The following is an 18,015-nucleotide window of genomic DNA, read 5'->3' as shown; positions in this document are numbered from 1 at the left end:
TATAGTATATTTTTACTATAGTAAAAAAAAAAAAAAAAGCGTCTCAGCAAATTGCACCGCAGTACTTCAATGAGCCACAAGAGGGAAGAATAATATCATATATGGGCACTACAATCGCTAAGAGCCAGGATGCGATCTGGATCAAATTTTTACAAACATATTGCCCTCATTTTGTTGTTCTTTACAGTGACAGGACGACTCTGAATTAAATTATTATAAATTCATATAAAATCAGATTATGAATTGGTCATTTCACTTAAATTGAAGATGCAAACCTAAATTATAAACATATTCTTAGAGGGTCCAATCTGGGTTTGAAGTTTGCATATTCTTCCCCCACGTGCTTCTGTGGGATTCTTCTGGGGACTCCATCTTCCTCCCATATTCCCAAAACCTGCCAATTAGATTCATTGAAGACTCTCAATTTGTGCTCAAAATGTTGGGTTCTCTTAATAATAGTCGGAAAAAATCATTCATGTGAGGAATGTTTATTGGTGATTGATGAGAAGGTAACACACAACAAATAAACTTTGTACAACGACCGACCACTCAGCAAGACAGTTTTACGAGACACCTCGTCTCTTTCGTATACACCCTCACACTTGACTCATCTTCAAAATTTCCATCAAGGTATTATCTGCCCTCCTGGAGGCTGTAAAGAAATAGTAGTTTTATTCCAAGTACTTGAGTGGGCATAATGAGGATTTCTCCACCAGTGAGTTTCACCATCATTAATTAAGTTAAAGCTGGACGAGTGGTGGGCGTGAGCTGGGACATAAATAGTCAAAGTGCTGAACCACTCAAAGGTAAAAATAAATAAAACAAACAAACAAATAAATTAAAATAAATAAATAAAGGACTACATGAGGAAAACATACAGTATAGGTTGTACAAAAATAATCAAAAACATTTTAAATTGATGCAAGCACAGGTTTCTGGGGGCCTCCGCGTGCAGTATATTTTCTGTGTAGGCAATAATAATAATAATAATATAAACTCTCAGTTCATCTTTATACAATACAATCAGCTTTTCCAAGTCATTATAAATTATACTTTACATCTTTTTTGTCAATGACATATTTGTTCCTATGATCATTGCATTTTTTTTTTTTTTTTTTTACACATTCCGTGTTGTCACCAATTTGGGAAGCCATTAGATGGAAGAGGCAGCTAAGACCTTTCAGATGGCTTGGCAGTGCTCAAATAGTTGGTGTGGAAAAGGTCAGCTATGACATTCTTAAAAAAAAAAAAAAACGCATGTCAGCATCCTACCACACACTCCAATCAACACCAATGAGATGCTATTCTATTTATAACAGGGAATTTATTTGATCCAAATCTTTTCTCTGATTCTTTGAGGCTGCTGAAGTGCCAAGTGGAGCGTTGGCTTCCACTTCATCCGCCTCGAGTGCGAGCCAAATCTGATTACAAGTTACAGTGCATTAACCATCAGAGATAACTACTACACCTAACCAGTCTCTGGAAAGCCTTTTTGAAGTCCTCATTAAAGATGGTGTAGATGAGGGGGTTGATGAGTGAGTTGATGTAACCCAGCCACGTCAGAAAGTCAGCCATCTCCATCGACGTGCCGCAAGAGCCGCACGTGTTGACGATCACCTCCTTGACAAAAAAGGGCAACCAGCAAATGACAAACGCTCCGATGATCAAACCCAGCGTGGATGCAGCCTTGCGTTCCCTCGCGCCCGAGATGCGTGGTCCTTGCGAGAGCTGGCTCCTCCGTGACTCACTGCGCGAGTCGTGCCGACGGCTCTTGCAGTGGAACTTTTTCACCGCAATACGCATGCGTTCGCGTGGCGCCTCCTCCGTCGAGGGATCGGAGAAAGATTTATCTTGCGGGCTGACGGGGTCCGGACTCCGAGGCCCGCCGTCTCCGGCGGGGTAGGTGGAAGGGATGGAACTCCCGTTGGTCATGCACGAGTGACGGCTCGCCCTGCTGGCCTCCCGACGCATGTAAAGGGTCTGAGCGGCCCGGTAGATTTTAAAGTAGAGGATGAGGATGAGCAAAAGGGGGATGTAAAACGCCCCGAGGGTGGAGTACAGAGTAAAAGCGATGTGGTGGTGGAGGATGATGCACTGGTCTTCCTGATCCGCATCCCCCGTGTAGTACCTCCACAACAGAGGAGGAAGCGAGATGAGGATGGACAAGAGCCACACGACGGCCACCATGGCTCCTGCTCGGGCACCCGTACGTTTTCGCGAGTACTCCACGGCGTCTGTGATGGCCCTGTAGCGGTCGACGGCGATGGCGGCCAAGTGGAGGATGGAGCACGTGCAGCACGTGATGTCCACGCTCAGCCAGATGGTGCACACCACCTTACCCATGACCCAGGTTTCTTTCTGAATGTAGATGATGCTAAAGGGCATGACCAGAACGGCCACCAGCAGGTCGGTCACCGCCAGGGAGCAGATGAGGTAGTTGGCGGGGTGATGCAACTTGCGGGTGACGGCGATGGCGGTGATCACCAAGCAGTTGAGGAAGGTGGTGACGATGGCCAGCACGGAGAGGGTCACCGAAAGGACGATCTTCTTGGGGGGCGGTTTGGCGGGCTCCAGGGCATCATAATCACCGCTGCTGGTCGCAAACACCCCTTCAGTGCAGTTGGGAAAATCCATTCTGAGCAGAATTTAAAAAACAATTCTCATGTCCATTCACAACAATATGAAAATAAGCACATATGATGCTAATGCTAAATTTTAGCATTGCAGGTGAGCTGAAGTCATCTGAGTTCAGCATTCCAAACATGTTTTAAAACTTCATAACATTTGACAAAAGATGTGCTTTTATGCTAACAAAACATCTTTTCAACTAAAGTGTTTTTTAACATTCAAGGTCGAGATTTGAAATACTTAATGTGTGATTTGAGATGTTTTATTCCAATTCAAAACTACACACCTGGTAAATGTCTACGGGGTCTGCAGTGATTTTTTTATACAGCAGTGGAGGTCCTGCAATCATCCGTCCTCCACGTGAGCTCTGCCATTACATCACCTCTCGCTTGCTCATCGGTACCTGGAATAGACTGATAGCAAAACAGAGAGAGAAGAAAGTGAATGAGATAAAAAAAAAATATATATTCCTGTACCTACAAAAAGAAAATTGTTAGCCAAATTGCCTCATATGATTAAAATTTTATATATTTTGGGAGGTTCAAACTAGACCAGCAGTTTGGGAGCTTTCCTTTGATTCATAATTCTCTATTAATTTGAGTTTGAATCCAAATCCTCAGGTATGAGTGTCATGGCTGCACTCCCTCATAACTCGTCCTGAAGACATGAGTGGGAATTGTTGCTATAGAAACACCAGAAGTAGACCTACCGTACTTTTAATGTGATAAAAGCAGAAGCAGCCGAACTCTTCGCCGAGACCATTTGGTTGCTGGTAGATGGGGTAGATTATTTTTGGGTGTACGAGTCAACCTCTAATAATGAATCTTGATAAAAAAAATAAAAAAATAAATCTAAATGAATAAATACATTTGAATTCAGTCAAAATGTCTAAATCCAAATATTTGTTTTTAAATAGACTGAATAAAATGTTATTACATTTTCTGTCATTCATACTTGACTGCACGGTCACCTTGGTGATGTTTTAACAAAAAAATAAATATATATATATTTTTTCAGACTCAACTGCGGTTGATTATGCTTCATTGACTGTGAAATCATAATTTTTTTTAACTAAATGGTTTCCCCGGAATGAAATGCTCTCCTTTGATTTGACAAAAAAATACATATTTTGTGGTCTTTAGAAGATATATTTCGTTTTCCACCCTCTGGATGAGGTTATTAGAGCTCGCCATATGTATTAATGTAGATTATTTTTTTGCACACCGTGACATAAGGTGCAGTTGGAGATACTCATGCTTGAATACATAAATAATGATACGGATTATTATACAGCGCGTTGACAGAATGCACATACGGTGTCAGCATGTTGCTGAGCAATTTATCTGCTTTTGTCATCAAATGTTCTAAGCTGCAGGTATTTCGCTCAAGGACATCTGAAGATAAGCCGCATTGGACCAGAGTAGATGTAATTTCTTTTTTATGAAGAAAAAAAAAAAAGGCTTGTGCAAAAATTCACAGAATGGGCAAAACAAGTTCTGACTGCAGTGTCGAGAGAATTGTAGTCAGGTTAGATCCAAACACAAAAATGTCAAAAGGTTGCGCAAGAGTCAAAGAGGGTCAACACCGTGACATTATAGTCTCATTCTTACTGTCCTCTTAAGAGCACGTGTGAAACTGCAGCGAAATGGGCACTAGCACAATCACGAGCGTCTGTTTGGGAAGAAAGAGAACTGTGCCGTGACTGACATTTATTTGCATCTCCAGACAGCAGCAAATAAATAATGCCCGGACGATAAAAGGACACAGAAACACTCCTTTGGCTTCGTCTGCTTTTTTCTATTTAGTATTGAAGTGAGGCTACATGGCAAAAGGCACCTTGTAAAGTGATGAAAACCTTTTTTCTACTTTGAAAATTTATCACGTGGATGCAAAAGACCCTTTCCCATTAAAAAGTCATGTAATTGAATAAATGCACACAGCATTTGTGAAAACCACCAACGGTGACCGCGTACAAATTCAAAGTCGCTTTTCTAGCTAGCTAATCATCATAATTGTGTTATTTCTCGTGAAAGATGCATCAAGTTGGAAACCCATTCCAGGTTGATTATTTATCATGGGTATCAGAATTGGCTCATTTGTACGGTGCATTTATGATAATCTCTGTTATCTAATCATTGTGATTTTCTGGAATGAATATTTGAATAAAATGAGTTTTATTTTAATTACTTGTATGCAAATCAACCATGGCCATATGGTAAGCCGAATTCTCCCATGCACATTCTTTGACAGTGGGAGAGTTTTGGAATCCACTGGTTATTAATAATTCATAAGTTTTCATGATTATGCAATGAGAAAATGATTTTTTTTTTTTGAGAGCTATGAGATTTGTTTATCATCAGCAAACATTTATTGGTAGTTTTTATACTCAGTGAGTAATAATCAGCCTCGTGTTTAATGTAGACCGGTGAATCCGTCAAAACAAATTTTCTTATGGGATGGCAAATTTGAATTAGCTGTAATGATTGTAAAAAATTTACATTTGGAAAAATTGCCCACATAAACACGACATTGAAAAACAAAACAAAGGACATTAGCCCAATACACTTACAATTATTAGTCCTATAAAACTCAAGTGTGGCTCATGCTTCTCGCTCCTGTCTCGCCTCATTTGACGGATATCCACTCGGGTTACCTAATGAGGTACATAAACTACATCAAGGCAAATGAGGCAAATGATTTTAAGTGCTGTGGTGTAAATAGAAGGAAGAACAAATCTCTTCTACACACCTGTTCAGCCAAAATAGTTGCCATGTGATTGATGTGCTCGGCCAATCGAGGTTTTCCGCTTCATCACGATCTCGGTAATAATTAATTAAGTCTTGTAATTTCAAGACCTGACTCGAGCTGCACTGACAGATTACAGTTATTGACCTGCCAGCCCGTCTAATGGAAGTTTATATCTTCACATCTCCAGGCTACTGAACAAAAAAAACCATTAGAAGGTTCCGTTCTTTGAGTTTAGTAATTTCTTTTTATTTTTTGTGTACGCTGAGGGTAATTTTCCATTGTAAACTAGATTTATGAATTCTGACATAATGCCAGTCTAAAAAAAATGTATAAAAAAAAAAACAGCACAAATCCTTTTCAATTGAGGAAGCGCATGATAATGGAAATAATAGATAATAAAACAATAAACATAGAAAAAATACAATCTATGTCTCTCTGTCGTTAAAGTAATGATTTGTAAAAAAAGCCCCCCGGTCAAGCAATTCTATTTTTTGCTCTCCAACAAGAATGCAAATGCAGCACTTATGTTTTTTAACACGCGTTTTCCATTAACCGGGAAACAAAAGATTTCCTGCTTAACACTGCCTAGGGGTGATTGTAATAACAATGAATTTTATCTTTGAGAAGCATCTTTAGACACTTATTGAAAGCTTCACAATGGGAGTATTTAAGAAGGGGCGTGTATTCCGTCCAAATTTTTTTTGGACATTCAACAACGACTGAAAAGAGCACACCAACAGGAAGTGCAATGTCGAAAGCCCTAGAAACAATCAGGATATAGTGATGCTGCAAATGATGAAGCGAGATTTAGCGGCACAACACAATCAACTCGCAAGGTCGAGGAAACATTTAAGCAAATTACAAGTGCTCACAAATGGAGATTTTACCCTTTCTAGAGACACAATTTTAATCAAGTTTCAGAGACTTGCTAAATAATGATAATGAAACTACAGAGTGAGATTGTTCTAAATTGACCGACCGGATTAAAAAAAAAAAAAAAAAAACTTCATAGGGCACTCATGTTTCTTTCTACACAAAAAAACATCACAGTAGTTGTTAAACAGCTTATTAAAAATTGGCAAGGTGACTTTGCTGACAAGCTCAGATGTGGAAAGCCTTCAAGATAATAGGTTGTGTTCAAAGCACCCAAAACACTTTTCAACACGGACTACTTGACAATGTGTCAAAATTGAAAACGCGGAATAATTCAAATTACCCATGTGCAAATACGTCATTTTATCAAACTGTTTAAATTCACTCACGACTCTTTAAGTAATGCTCCACTGAGCACTTTTTTTTTGTCACGAGCTTTTTAAATGTGAAGAAAAAGAAACAGCATGTCTGGCTTAGTACTGATGAGGAGGAGGATGGTGCTGAGTTCCAAATAGCTATAATGGTACATTTGTGGCTTTGTTTGACAACATTTATGACCTCTAACTTGCTGTGATCTGAAGCAAGAGATTGCTTTGTGGCTTCCGGGTAACGACTACGCTCGTGGTCACAAGCTAAAAAAAGAATATTGATGGTAAATAGAAAATAGTTGTGCAGTGTGGCATAAAAAAAAAAATCATCATCATAGCATAACTTTCATGTGCTAAACAACATGCTAGGTGTTATCACATGTTTCCAGTGGGTAGAAGGCACGCCAATGACATCTCCCCTTCCGTTCGCCTTTGTTTAGCTCATGAACAGCTTTGCCTAACCAAAGCCTGCTCATTGCAGATAATGCAATGCACTGAAAACAATCCAAACACATGAAAGTCAAGCAGTAGGTTGGGGGATTATTTCATACAGGACTAATTATTTGTTTGATCACACCACTTTATGTTACATATGGTTTTTAGAATCAAGTTGTTTTGTTTATATTTGAACATTAATAATTGCGCTGCAATTATAAACAAAAGGCAATGGACTGTACTACTCATAGGACACTTTTAACTTTGATGCAAAAAGGTGCGGTCTAATCCACTTTATATTTGAAATTTAAATGAAATGCCATTTTTAAGAAAATATATTCAATATTCCAGTCAATCATTTTCACGCACGCACGCACACACACACACACACACACACACACACACACACACACACACACACACACACACACACACACACACACACACACACACACACACGTCTAGTGGTGCTAAATAGTTGGCTGAGGCTATCATTTAAGGTGCCAACCATAATTGCTACGGATTCTGCATCTTGCTCAAGGACACCCTGACTTCATCTCTGAGAAATATCTCACTGATTTATGCAGGGTTGCATGAAGGGGAAAAAAACAGCTTTCCTGGTTCTTTTGCCTAAATGCAAAATGAGGTTATTTTGCAGATGTTTTATTTTTTTATTTCTAACAGCTTTGTGCAACCTTTAGTTCATCACACTTGGGTTCCCCATCACTGCGAGTAAAGGTCTTTAACAAGTACATCATTTTGTCACATTCACTTGAGTCATCATGGGAACGACACAACTTGAATGCACCAAATTCTTTTAATGACTTCATGTAGGTCCTGCAAAGCTGAAAGCTTTTTCAAACAAGTGATTCTTTTAATGTTTCTCAATCCATTTGCATTGAAACTGGTTGAAGGTCACTAAATGTAGTGAAGAGCTTGTCTCAGAATTTTTCTTAGTTTCAGACAAAGCTTTCCATCAATTTTCAAATGCTTATCCATTTGTGGCAAAATGCAGACGTACCGTGTCCAGTCAGCATTCGACTATATTTTACGTTCATACGTGACAAGCAGGTGGCCTCCAGATTTGATATTGTCTTCAAACACAAAGCGACGAGATTAACAGTAATTCCTTTTTACTATGCTTTGTGTTGAAACCCAGCAATTTTCTTTTCTAACGTGTTTTCAGTGTGGTAAATCACAAACTCTTCTAGCCTTAAATTAAAGCCGACCACCTGCTGTGTCTTGTGTAGGCAAAGCTAGCAGCCTGTTAGCATAGCGCACCTCGGAAGAAGCTGATTAGTTCTATTTGGCTACCTCCTGCTGCGTCGCAGGTTTTAATCCACAACACGGTCCTTCCAAATAGATACCCAGACATCATGGAGGAAGCCCATCGGCATTCTTGGATGCGCCAACAGGAGGTTGACTATTACCGTATTTGCCGCACTATAAGGCGCACCTAAAAACCTCCAATTTTCTCCGACAGTGCGCCTTATAATCCGGTGCGCCTTATATATGGACTAATATGGATTCGTGGATGAGGACTAATTTATTAAAGTAAGATTTATGTGTTTATTTTGTGTGTTGTGTGATATTAACGTTTGAGCAACGTTGAGTTATTGATATATTATTGTTTTCACTATTTCGAGTGTTACTATATTGTGATTGCATTAACGTTTGAGCAACGTTGAGTTATTTATTCTATGCGCCTTATAATCCGGTGCACCTTATATATGGACAAAGTTTTAAAATGGGCCATTCATTGAAGGTGCGCCTTATAATCCGGTGCGCCTTATAGTGCGGAAAATACGGTAATGAAAGCAGCCCACTGTGGTTTTGTTTAATAAGTCAGCAGTCTATCAATTAGAGGTATAAAGGATGAGATGGTGCGTGAGGCTGCAAGTAATGAAGTCACCACGCGTTTAAAAAACCCCACAAAAATACCCTGTAAATTTTACGGCCTGTTCCTCCAAAGCCTCCTACACAAAGTTAACAGCTTTTAAAGTAGCTGCAGCAATGCGTTAAGGTCACTGAAAATCCTCCTGCGATGAGTAATGCACAAGTGGTGTACACTGAAATGCATTTTTCAAACACTCATCAACGCTCGAGTCAAAGCTCAGGTGCTAAAACTAGACATACCCTTACGTGTGAAAAGTAAAAGGACTGTTTGTTATTCAGCGTTAAAATTTTTTGGTCTATTTGGAGTATCCTCCGGAGCCCTCTGATACACGGCAAATATATTCAAGAGAAGTTTTGGCTTGACTGCGGTTGACCGGCGAGGTCACAGAAACACTCGGAAATGTTGTACACGTTTTTCTAGGAGTTAGAACGCTTACTTGGCTGCAAAGGTTGGGTACAAGAACTGGTTACTAATTAGAACCAGTCGAGTCGCTTATGCGAGTGAGCACTTTACAGTTACACTTGTCAGCTGTGATGTGCAACGCCGAGAATCGTCGCGTCGTTTGGTAGAATTCATGACAACTTTAATAGGAACAAGTGACTGAGTGACTGATGTGTCAGGAGCTCCCAGTCTTGGCTGATAGCAGCATATTCAAAGGCGGCGAGTTCCTGAGAATTTCCTTCTATTAAAAAAAAAATGGAGTAAAAATCTTCTGGTGTGTTCTGGAATCAATATGAAGAAGAAGAATAGCGTGATGATTTTTTTGTTCCATAGAGTACAACAAAATGGAACAGACACAACCCATTCAAGAGATATAGAAGAATAATGACCAACAGGGGGCGACTGAACGGGAAGTCAACAATCGCCTTTGAAATAAGAAAAAAGGAGGAAAAAAATATCTGAGCTCAGCATGAATTTGGGGGAACAACATAGCACACAACATACATGATGAGACATCAGCTGCCATTGCAGATATTTGGTGTAATTCCAAGCGTGACCAGTAGGAAGCAGTATGGAGCCAGAGGAAATCCAAACAAGAAAATTCAAATCAGCTTACTAATGGCTGATCACGTCTCGACATAATGCAAATAACTCAATAATTTCCATAATTCAAATATTTCCTGATGACAATGTTTGTGAGGGATACGAGACTTTTCCGAACTTTGATCGCAAAGGAAGAAAAATGCTCAGGTTTGGCCTGATTGTCAGAATACTTCAATGCGTTGACAGAATGAAGTGGAGACATTTCATGTCAAGATGCCATTTAATCTGCACTCATTGAGCTGCGAGGCATTTTCGTACATTTAACTGTTTATCGTTAAACTGCAATTTGAACACATATTGAATCTATTACCGCCGACAGTCTTAAACGAAATTAAATCAAACTAGCGATACGTGCTCTCCTGGCTCCTCACAACAAAGTGGCATCACATGACAGTCTGTCTTCATCACAATCAATTAAGATTTTATACACAGCATTTTGTTGTTACCCATTACAATTACAATGTTAGTCTCTGGCCAGGCAAACTCGTCTGTGCGCCATTTGTAATATTTTGTTGAAAGCTTTTGTGAGTGCAAGCCTTAATTTACACTGCGGCGCGCCTAATATTGTTTTAGAGCTTTGTTTATGATTTCACGTTCAAAGATTTTTTTAAGATCCATGCTGTGTTTGTGCTGGTAGATAAAGACCCTTATTGAGTTCAGATCCATTTGGGGAGTTGACGTTTGGGATATAAGCTTGTAAACGCCTCAAAATAGACACTAATGTCGTGTTTTCATGTTGACATTAACAGTCGTCTTTCAAATAGTGGAGTCCAATGAACCCCGAAGGGAAATAAGCTGCTTGCCAGAAAACAAGGAACAAGACCCAAAAAAATACATATATATGAATAAAAAATGAAGCGGGCCTTCTGGCTCTTAGCAGAGAAAGTAACAGAACAAGTAGGAGACAAGGTTCCAGGTGTTGTGCTTACTGAATAGATCCATTAAGAATCTCCAAGGTATGCTAATCTGAAAAGGTTTCCTCTTGCTTATTTGTATTTTTTTTTTTACCAGAGGAGATCTTTGAATCTCAGAACTGTGAGAGCAAGGCTGTCCCTCTAAGTCACTTTGATTTGAGTGCCATCATCACATTATCCAGAGGTGGAATCCTGCGTTAACTGCAACACCCACTCTCCCCTTACGTTAACACCCCCCCACACACACACACCTCTTCTTCTCATAATAGCCCACTCACCAATCTGCAGTCAGTCATCACATTGTGAACTGGAGCTCTCTAACTGGACATAAGAGCTATTTCATTGATGGACATCCCAGGCAAGCATGGAATCGCTTGTATCATCACCAGCAATATGAAATTATCTTCTTATTTCTTTTGTGCTCTTATGGGTGGAGAGCTTTGGAAAACATGTGGGCTGAAAGTGACAACCGTGCTTCATCATCTGCAAGAAAATTACTTTTCTTTATGTAATCCAAATCGCCTTCAGGCTGCAATGGCACACGTTGTAAGGAATTGGTGGAAGAAAAAAAAAACACGCACAGAGGAAATAAATAATTTTACAGTCACGTGCCTTGCAGGGATAGATTGCATCCATGAAAATACTCATGTCTTATTAATCACCATGCAAATAACATTGTCTGATACAATAACTCCTCAGTCAATTAGGAAAAAACACGACATCACGTTTGAACCACATCAAATATTACTAATAACAGTACTTCAAATTTTGCAGACTGCTAAATGGCAAGTGTGCCTTGAAACACTTGAGTGAGTTAAGGGATTTGGGGGGAGGGAGGGGGGGAGCAAACAAAAAAAGAAAAACTTACCCGGCTTCTAGCGGGCATAAAGAGAAGATGATTACATTCCTTGAATGTAAGTGCGTCCATTCAGCTCACAGCATCTTCCACGCCGACACCCATCCACTGTGGCGACCGGGGGGCTGGCAGACGCGCCCACGTGAGCGCGCGCGTCCTGGCCGCGCTAAGACGAGTGGCCGTGCGCGGAGGAGGAGAGGAGGAGGAGGAGGTGTGAAGACGAAGATTGGGTGCCTATCAGCTCTCGAGTTGGCCGCGATATTAAGAAGATAAGCGTTTCTGTGGGATAAAATGTTAAATTGAATAAGTGACTCTTTAGTAATGATTAAAAAAAAGTCGTGCCATTGCGTGCGTGTGTGCTTTTGTATGACCTATTTGATAAAAAAAAAAAAAGGCAGGAATTAATGTGTCATGTCAGATAGGTTGTGCATAGTTAGAAGTTAATTAGCAAGAGGCAGCATGCAAACTTAAGAAAACAATTCAGAAAAACCCATGACGCAAATGACTTCCTGGCAAGTTGGCAATTGCACCTTTCAATGTACGTGCATTACCGCCACCTACAGGACTGGAGTGGCTCATGAATGATTTTCTCTGATGGCAAGCTTTTTAAAAACACCCAGGAAAAGTCAGATAATGTCTAGGGTACACCGTTTTAAAATGGGAGCGTGGTATTTATTCTCGCAGATTGATGCGACATAAAAAAATGCCACCTTTGTCGCCTGTGCCAAAAACCGCTACCAGATTGAGAAGAGGACAAAACCACACTGTCATTATTGTTTGGCCTTGAGTTGTGCTGAGCTGGTTTTGTAATTCTTTCTTTTCAAAACTGCAAACAAATGAAAGCGTTTCTTCTCTTTTTTCTTTTTTTTTAACTTTTAAAACAAACTTGGTGTTCTGTGAAGGAAAGTTAGTCTTTCGCATGGCTTACGTAAGACAAATATAAAAGACGTTGCACTTGACTAATGCACTTTTCAAAGTGGCCACATTCACACTTTCATACAGAGAGAATATAAAATCTCCGTTGACAAAATGCTGTTTATGAAACATGCTAAGAAAGTCTGAGCCAGGTTACATAATAGCTATTATATTGAATGCATCTTAATTAGGACGTGGGAAACGGTGATTAAAAAAAAAACAAGCTGGCTCAATATCTTTAGTCGGAGGTGTGATACATTTCCCATCAATCTTTAAAGCTCAGCTCACTGTGAGGGAGGCAAAGAACGACCATCTGGATACACTGAAATATTCCCTGTGGGTTTGTGCTTTTATTTTTTCTTTCCAACTACAGAAAATAGTTGATATTTTTATAGCCGCAGTATATTCAACAGGTCATCGTTATTGGCAGCGTGTTTCTTGTGCAATTCCCAGTAGTGCGTATACAAATACAGAACTCATTGAAGTGAAACTAAACAGGGCAGTTTGTGTCAAGCCCTGCTGTGTGATAAATATAGAAACCAGATCTATAAATAACAAGCAAAGGAAGAACACAGGCCGAGTGTGCTAAAACGGGAATAATAATTTATGATAATAAGTAGACGCTTGTTTGCTTGCTTTCTGTTTACTTTGGGTGACAATGCAAATATTTTGCCATTTTTTTCCCGACAGTTTGAAAATATATTATATTCTTTCACTGCCCTCCAATAGAAGAGGCAAAAAGTACAAGAAATCAAGTACTGGAAAAAAAAGTTAAAAGTAAAATTATTGCTTAACCCTCTTTACAAATGAAAAATAAAAATGAATCTCGTCAATTATTTCCTCTCTTCTGCTCTGTTAACTTGACACATGAAAAAAAAAACACACTTCACAGCTGAGCAGTTTTCAAAAGGGGGCACTCACAGAGGACTTCAAGTACAGAAAAGTACTTTTCAAGATGTTTTTGTTTTTTTTAAAACCTGCCGCATTACCTCCAGTTGGATTAAAGTTTCCAATATTAATTCCTTCTCTGAGGCCAAGCAAAAGTTCCCTCAAAAAAGCAACCAGAACAATTCAAAACTTCCTGTTCGCTTCATCGGCTTCTTTTTCCCTAAGGCTCATTTTCAACTAAGCTCTATGGACAGAAGTCTTTTCCGACTCAATACAAATATTTTTTTTATTTCCATACAACACTGATCTAAACATAGAAAAACTAGCAAGGTGATTAAAAATGTCTGAGCCCGCTGTGACATAAACATTCTCTGACTGCAGTGACTTTTTAAATTGGTACTAAAATGTGATTACTGAAGCCATTTTATTTTTGTATTTAATGTTAATTAAGTCAATGACTGTAGCGGCGATAACAGCGACAACATAAATCCGAGGCGGGGAGCAGCTGTTTTATGTTCTCGGGGAAAACTTCCATGTCCGTGTTCTTTCGATCACTTCAATTTTTTCCTCTAAATTGCCTGCCCTTTTCTTAATTTACCTTCATCGAATTAAGGAACAAACATGTCAGGTTGAACATAAACCAACATTATTTTCTCCCTAATGCCCAAAATCTTGCTAAAGACATCATTTATACAGAAATCAATAACATCCAGCAAATACTCAGAGGGGATTTGTTGGTCTAATCCTCACGGATTGATGTTCATTCTGTCAGTTATTATCACAGGATAAACCTGTGAATTATGTTCCGTTTCCCCCCCCCCCCCAAAAAAAGTAAGCTCTTTAAATGAAATGTCTTTGACAGCAGGCTCTCTCAACAATTGTCTGAGCTAAAATTATTTAAGCCATGCTGTCAGTCCTACTGCAATGTGTGTGTGTGTGTATGTGTGTGTGTGGCTCCATGGAGACAGAAGTGTATGACAACCAGCCAGTAAATTTAAATATCCTTTCAACTATTTTGTGCTCCTTTGTGGTTTAGCTCATTAAAAAGGACACCTTTCAGATCAGCCGCGGGAATTGGGATTCAATTAACGCTTTGTATATTCACAAATGTGTCCATTTGAATTTTGACTGATCAGGGCTGCTTGACAACAAATTCCCATCTTGTTGTTTTTTGGCAGGCTGCCTGTCTCTGAGCATGACAACCTAGCTTAGCCTAGCTTATTTTAGCAGGTTGCTATGTTTACCGTATTTTCCGCACTATAAGGCGCACCTAAAAACCTCCAATTTTCTCAAAAGCCGACAGTGCGCTTTATAATCCGGTGCGTCTTATATATGGACCAATATGGATTCGTGGATGAGGACTAATTTGTTCATGTAAGCTTTACGTGTTTATTTTGTGTGTTGTGTGATATTAACGTTTGAGCAACGTTGAGTTATTGATATATTGTTATTGTTTTCACTATTTTGAGTGTCAATATATTGTGATTGCATTAACGTTTGAGCAACGTTGAGTCATTTATTCTATGCGCCTTATAATCCGGTGCGCCTTATATATGGACAAAGTTTTAAAATGGGCCATTCATTGAAGGTGCGCCTTATAATCCGGTGCGCCTTATAGTGCAGAAAATACGGTACTATGAACTTATCTTGCTGTTTGTATTTCAACTGACTTAACAAACAAAAGGTCTGAATAAATTAGTGGGGAGCCAGATGGTGGGAATGAATTGATGTTCCTCACATCAATGGGGGGTAACAGCTCCGCATTTTGGGGAGTGAGTCACTTCCAGTTGACTTGGGCATAAATACTGTAAAGATATTGAGCACTTGAATATAGGGCAAACTTGTCTTTAGGTTAGAATTGTAAAGGAGACTTTGAAAAATACATCATTTTCTCTCTCCAGGAGGCGAAGTTTTCTTTTTCATGTTGGAGAAGATGAATCGGCACTACTGTATTTTCATTTGGTATGTCGACATCACCAAGTCACATCTGCATAAGAGAGTGGCTCTGCGTAATGTTATTCAAATCGCTTTTAATAACCAAGCTTTGTACTCAAAGTGGCGAAGTCTGAGTGCATGGAGAATCCAAAAAAAAAAAAAATCTTGTCACAAAAAAAAAGTTGTTATGACACCCCTGCAGAGATGCCAGCCTCTCAAGTGTCACAACGAAGCTGCAGTGATGGCGATGACGTCGCCCGCTCGTGTGCTTGTGATCAAATGATGCCTCGCGCGACATTGAAGGAGTGAATCTCGGGAGTAGAGAATTTTCAATTGCGTTCACTAGGCCCAATAAAGACCTTTATTTACAGATTAAGAATGTAGAAGAAGTGTAAAAAAAAACAACAAAGCACTCATTTCACCTCCTACACAACTGGCGAGCAGGACCAACACAAATCCTTTTGAACCAAATGTTCCGTCTACGGCGTGGGAACGTTTTGCGCAAGGTAGACAGCGATGTGAAGAAACGCAGCTCGTGTCTGCTGTCATCTATCATTAATCATTTATGAAACACAGATGGATGCTGCCACATGTTTAATGTCATCGTCGGATCATCTTTGGGGAATCATTTCAACAAATATGGCTGTGCAGCAGTTCTGATTTTAATCTCAGAATTCTGAGTTTAAATTCAGAATTTTAGAATTTCACAAAGACAAATATTGATTCTGAACTGCGTGTCCTCTCAAATTGCTTTTCGGATAGTCTTCATCCTTTCTAGTAACGCAACACGATAGCGGTGATATGAAGCAGTGGATTAAGTCAGGTAAATCCTTACTGATTTATAATTAAGGTCAAACAGGATGAGTGAAGTAAAGTTAGCAAGGATGGAAACTATCAGGATTTGAAGATGCTGCTGTCGAGTCGACGTGGATTAAATGATCGTTGGAAGAGGGAGTTCATAGTTCGTACAGTTTAAGAGGATGGAAGGCAGTAGCGGATGCCAACCTCATCATCAAATGATGAATTGCCCACTCATTTTCACTTCCTTCTGATACTGTATGTTAAATGCATAGTCCTAATTTCCCCTTTGGGATTAATGAAATGTCTTAAATGTAATCGTGACATGCATTAGCTGATTAAGCTATGATACTTTCTGGCGCCATTTCCACTTAGGTGCAAGGTGTGCATGTATTTGCAAGACCTGTGAGATGCATGAGCTGGCTGGAATGAAAAAGGCTATAAATTGTGTAAAAATTGTGACAAATCATAAAATGTGAGAAATAAAAATGATGTGTTGGTTGTGGGTGACTTTCCCACATTTGGCTTTGAAATGAAGGTAGAAAGAACTTTCAACAAATGTGAGTTTGAAAACCACACTGATGGTCTTTGTGAAATGGCCGACCTTCATATATGCCATGTCAATAGTCAGAAATCCATTCTGACTTTTTTTTCTTCCAAGTTTACTTTCTGCTACATTCAGTGTGAACCTCCAGGGTGTTTTTGAAGCTGCTTTGTCACTTGTGAATGCAGTAATGGACTTTCTCAAGATTTGTGTAGGGATTTTTTTTTTTTAATTGGGTTTGACGCTCAAGGCTAATCTAGCGATTGGCAAACAAGCTCACGTTTTTTTGTTGGATGGATTTTTGAAATATTACATATATTTGTAAATGTACAGACTGTTAATAAACAACATTGTGCAATGTTAGCACATGTGTCTCAAGGTTTCGAAGTTCTGGCTTTGAATTGGGACTTGGACAAATCGAATAAAAATGTGAAAATCTTCTCCAGCTCACTCACATTCCCAAAACATTGTAAACTAAGTTGTCAGTGAGTTTTTGCTTGTCTGTCTTGGCTCGTGGCCAGTCCGAGGGTGTACCCTTCGTCCAAAAGTCAGTTGGCTGCAACTCAAATGAGAACAAGCACTATGAAAAAATGGTTTGATGGAGTCTTTGCCAGCATGTATCGGATGCTCAAAACAATAAAACACACCAGCCGCGGATAGGCAAATGCTAACGCTAACAAATGGGGCAGACTTGTGCGTACAGTCCAGGCGTTGACATTGACATTTGACTGAAAGACAAAAACAATCCTAACTTCTGTGATTCATCTCAATAGGCCCACTTTATTGTCTCGCAATGCACGTAAAAAGTATACAAAGTTTTATTACCTCTAAATATTCCAACTTGTTGCCGTCAGCACTTCTCAGTTAAATTGACCACCATGGGAAAATGAATAAAGGACATTTTGTTTACAGCCTCTATAACCATCGACAAATTTTTTTTTTTCAAGGATGTAAACAAGAAATGTGGAATGTACAGTCAATAGCCCCACACATCTGAGAATTATCATCACACGTTTCGCTCCATTTGGTTAATTAGGTCGGCCCCAACCAAGACAGAAAACTACTTGGTTGCTCATAAATTTAAGTGCCGCAAAGAAAGCTACAGTATATTGTCTATGACAGGTGCTCTCTTGTAAACAAGACGGGAGCAGAAAGGAGAACTCGAGCGATGT

The 18,015-nt window shown here is 39.5% G+C and overlaps 1 protein-coding gene across 1 annotated transcript; it reads right to left on the bottom strand.

Moving 5' to 3' along the window:
* Positions 1-1,066: 1,066 nt before the first annotated feature.
* htr1fa (5-hydroxytryptamine (serotonin) receptor 1Fa) lies at positions 1,067-11,915 on the bottom strand. Its single transcript, XM_037240478.1, has 3 exons — positions 11,776-11,915; positions 2,915-3,041; positions 1,067-2,635 (listed from the first exon to the last, which is right to left on the bottom strand). The coding sequence occupies exon 3, from the start codon at positions 2,632-2,634 to the stop codon at positions 1,450-1,452; it is 1,185 nt and encodes a 394-aa protein (XP_037096373.1). The 5' UTR covers position 2,635; positions 2,915-3,041; positions 11,776-11,915; the 3' UTR covers positions 1,067-1,449.
* Positions 11,916-18,015: the final 6,100 nt, after the last annotated feature.

This window comes from Syngnathus acus, chromosome 21, assembly GCF_901709675.1.
Source record: "Syngnathus acus chromosome 21, fSynAcu1.2, whole genome shotgun sequence".
NCBI classification, from domain to species: Eukaryota; Metazoa; Chordata; class Actinopteri; order Syngnathiformes; family Syngnathidae; genus Syngnathus; species Syngnathus acus.
This window is presented reverse-complemented; position numbering and strand designations above follow the sequence as displayed.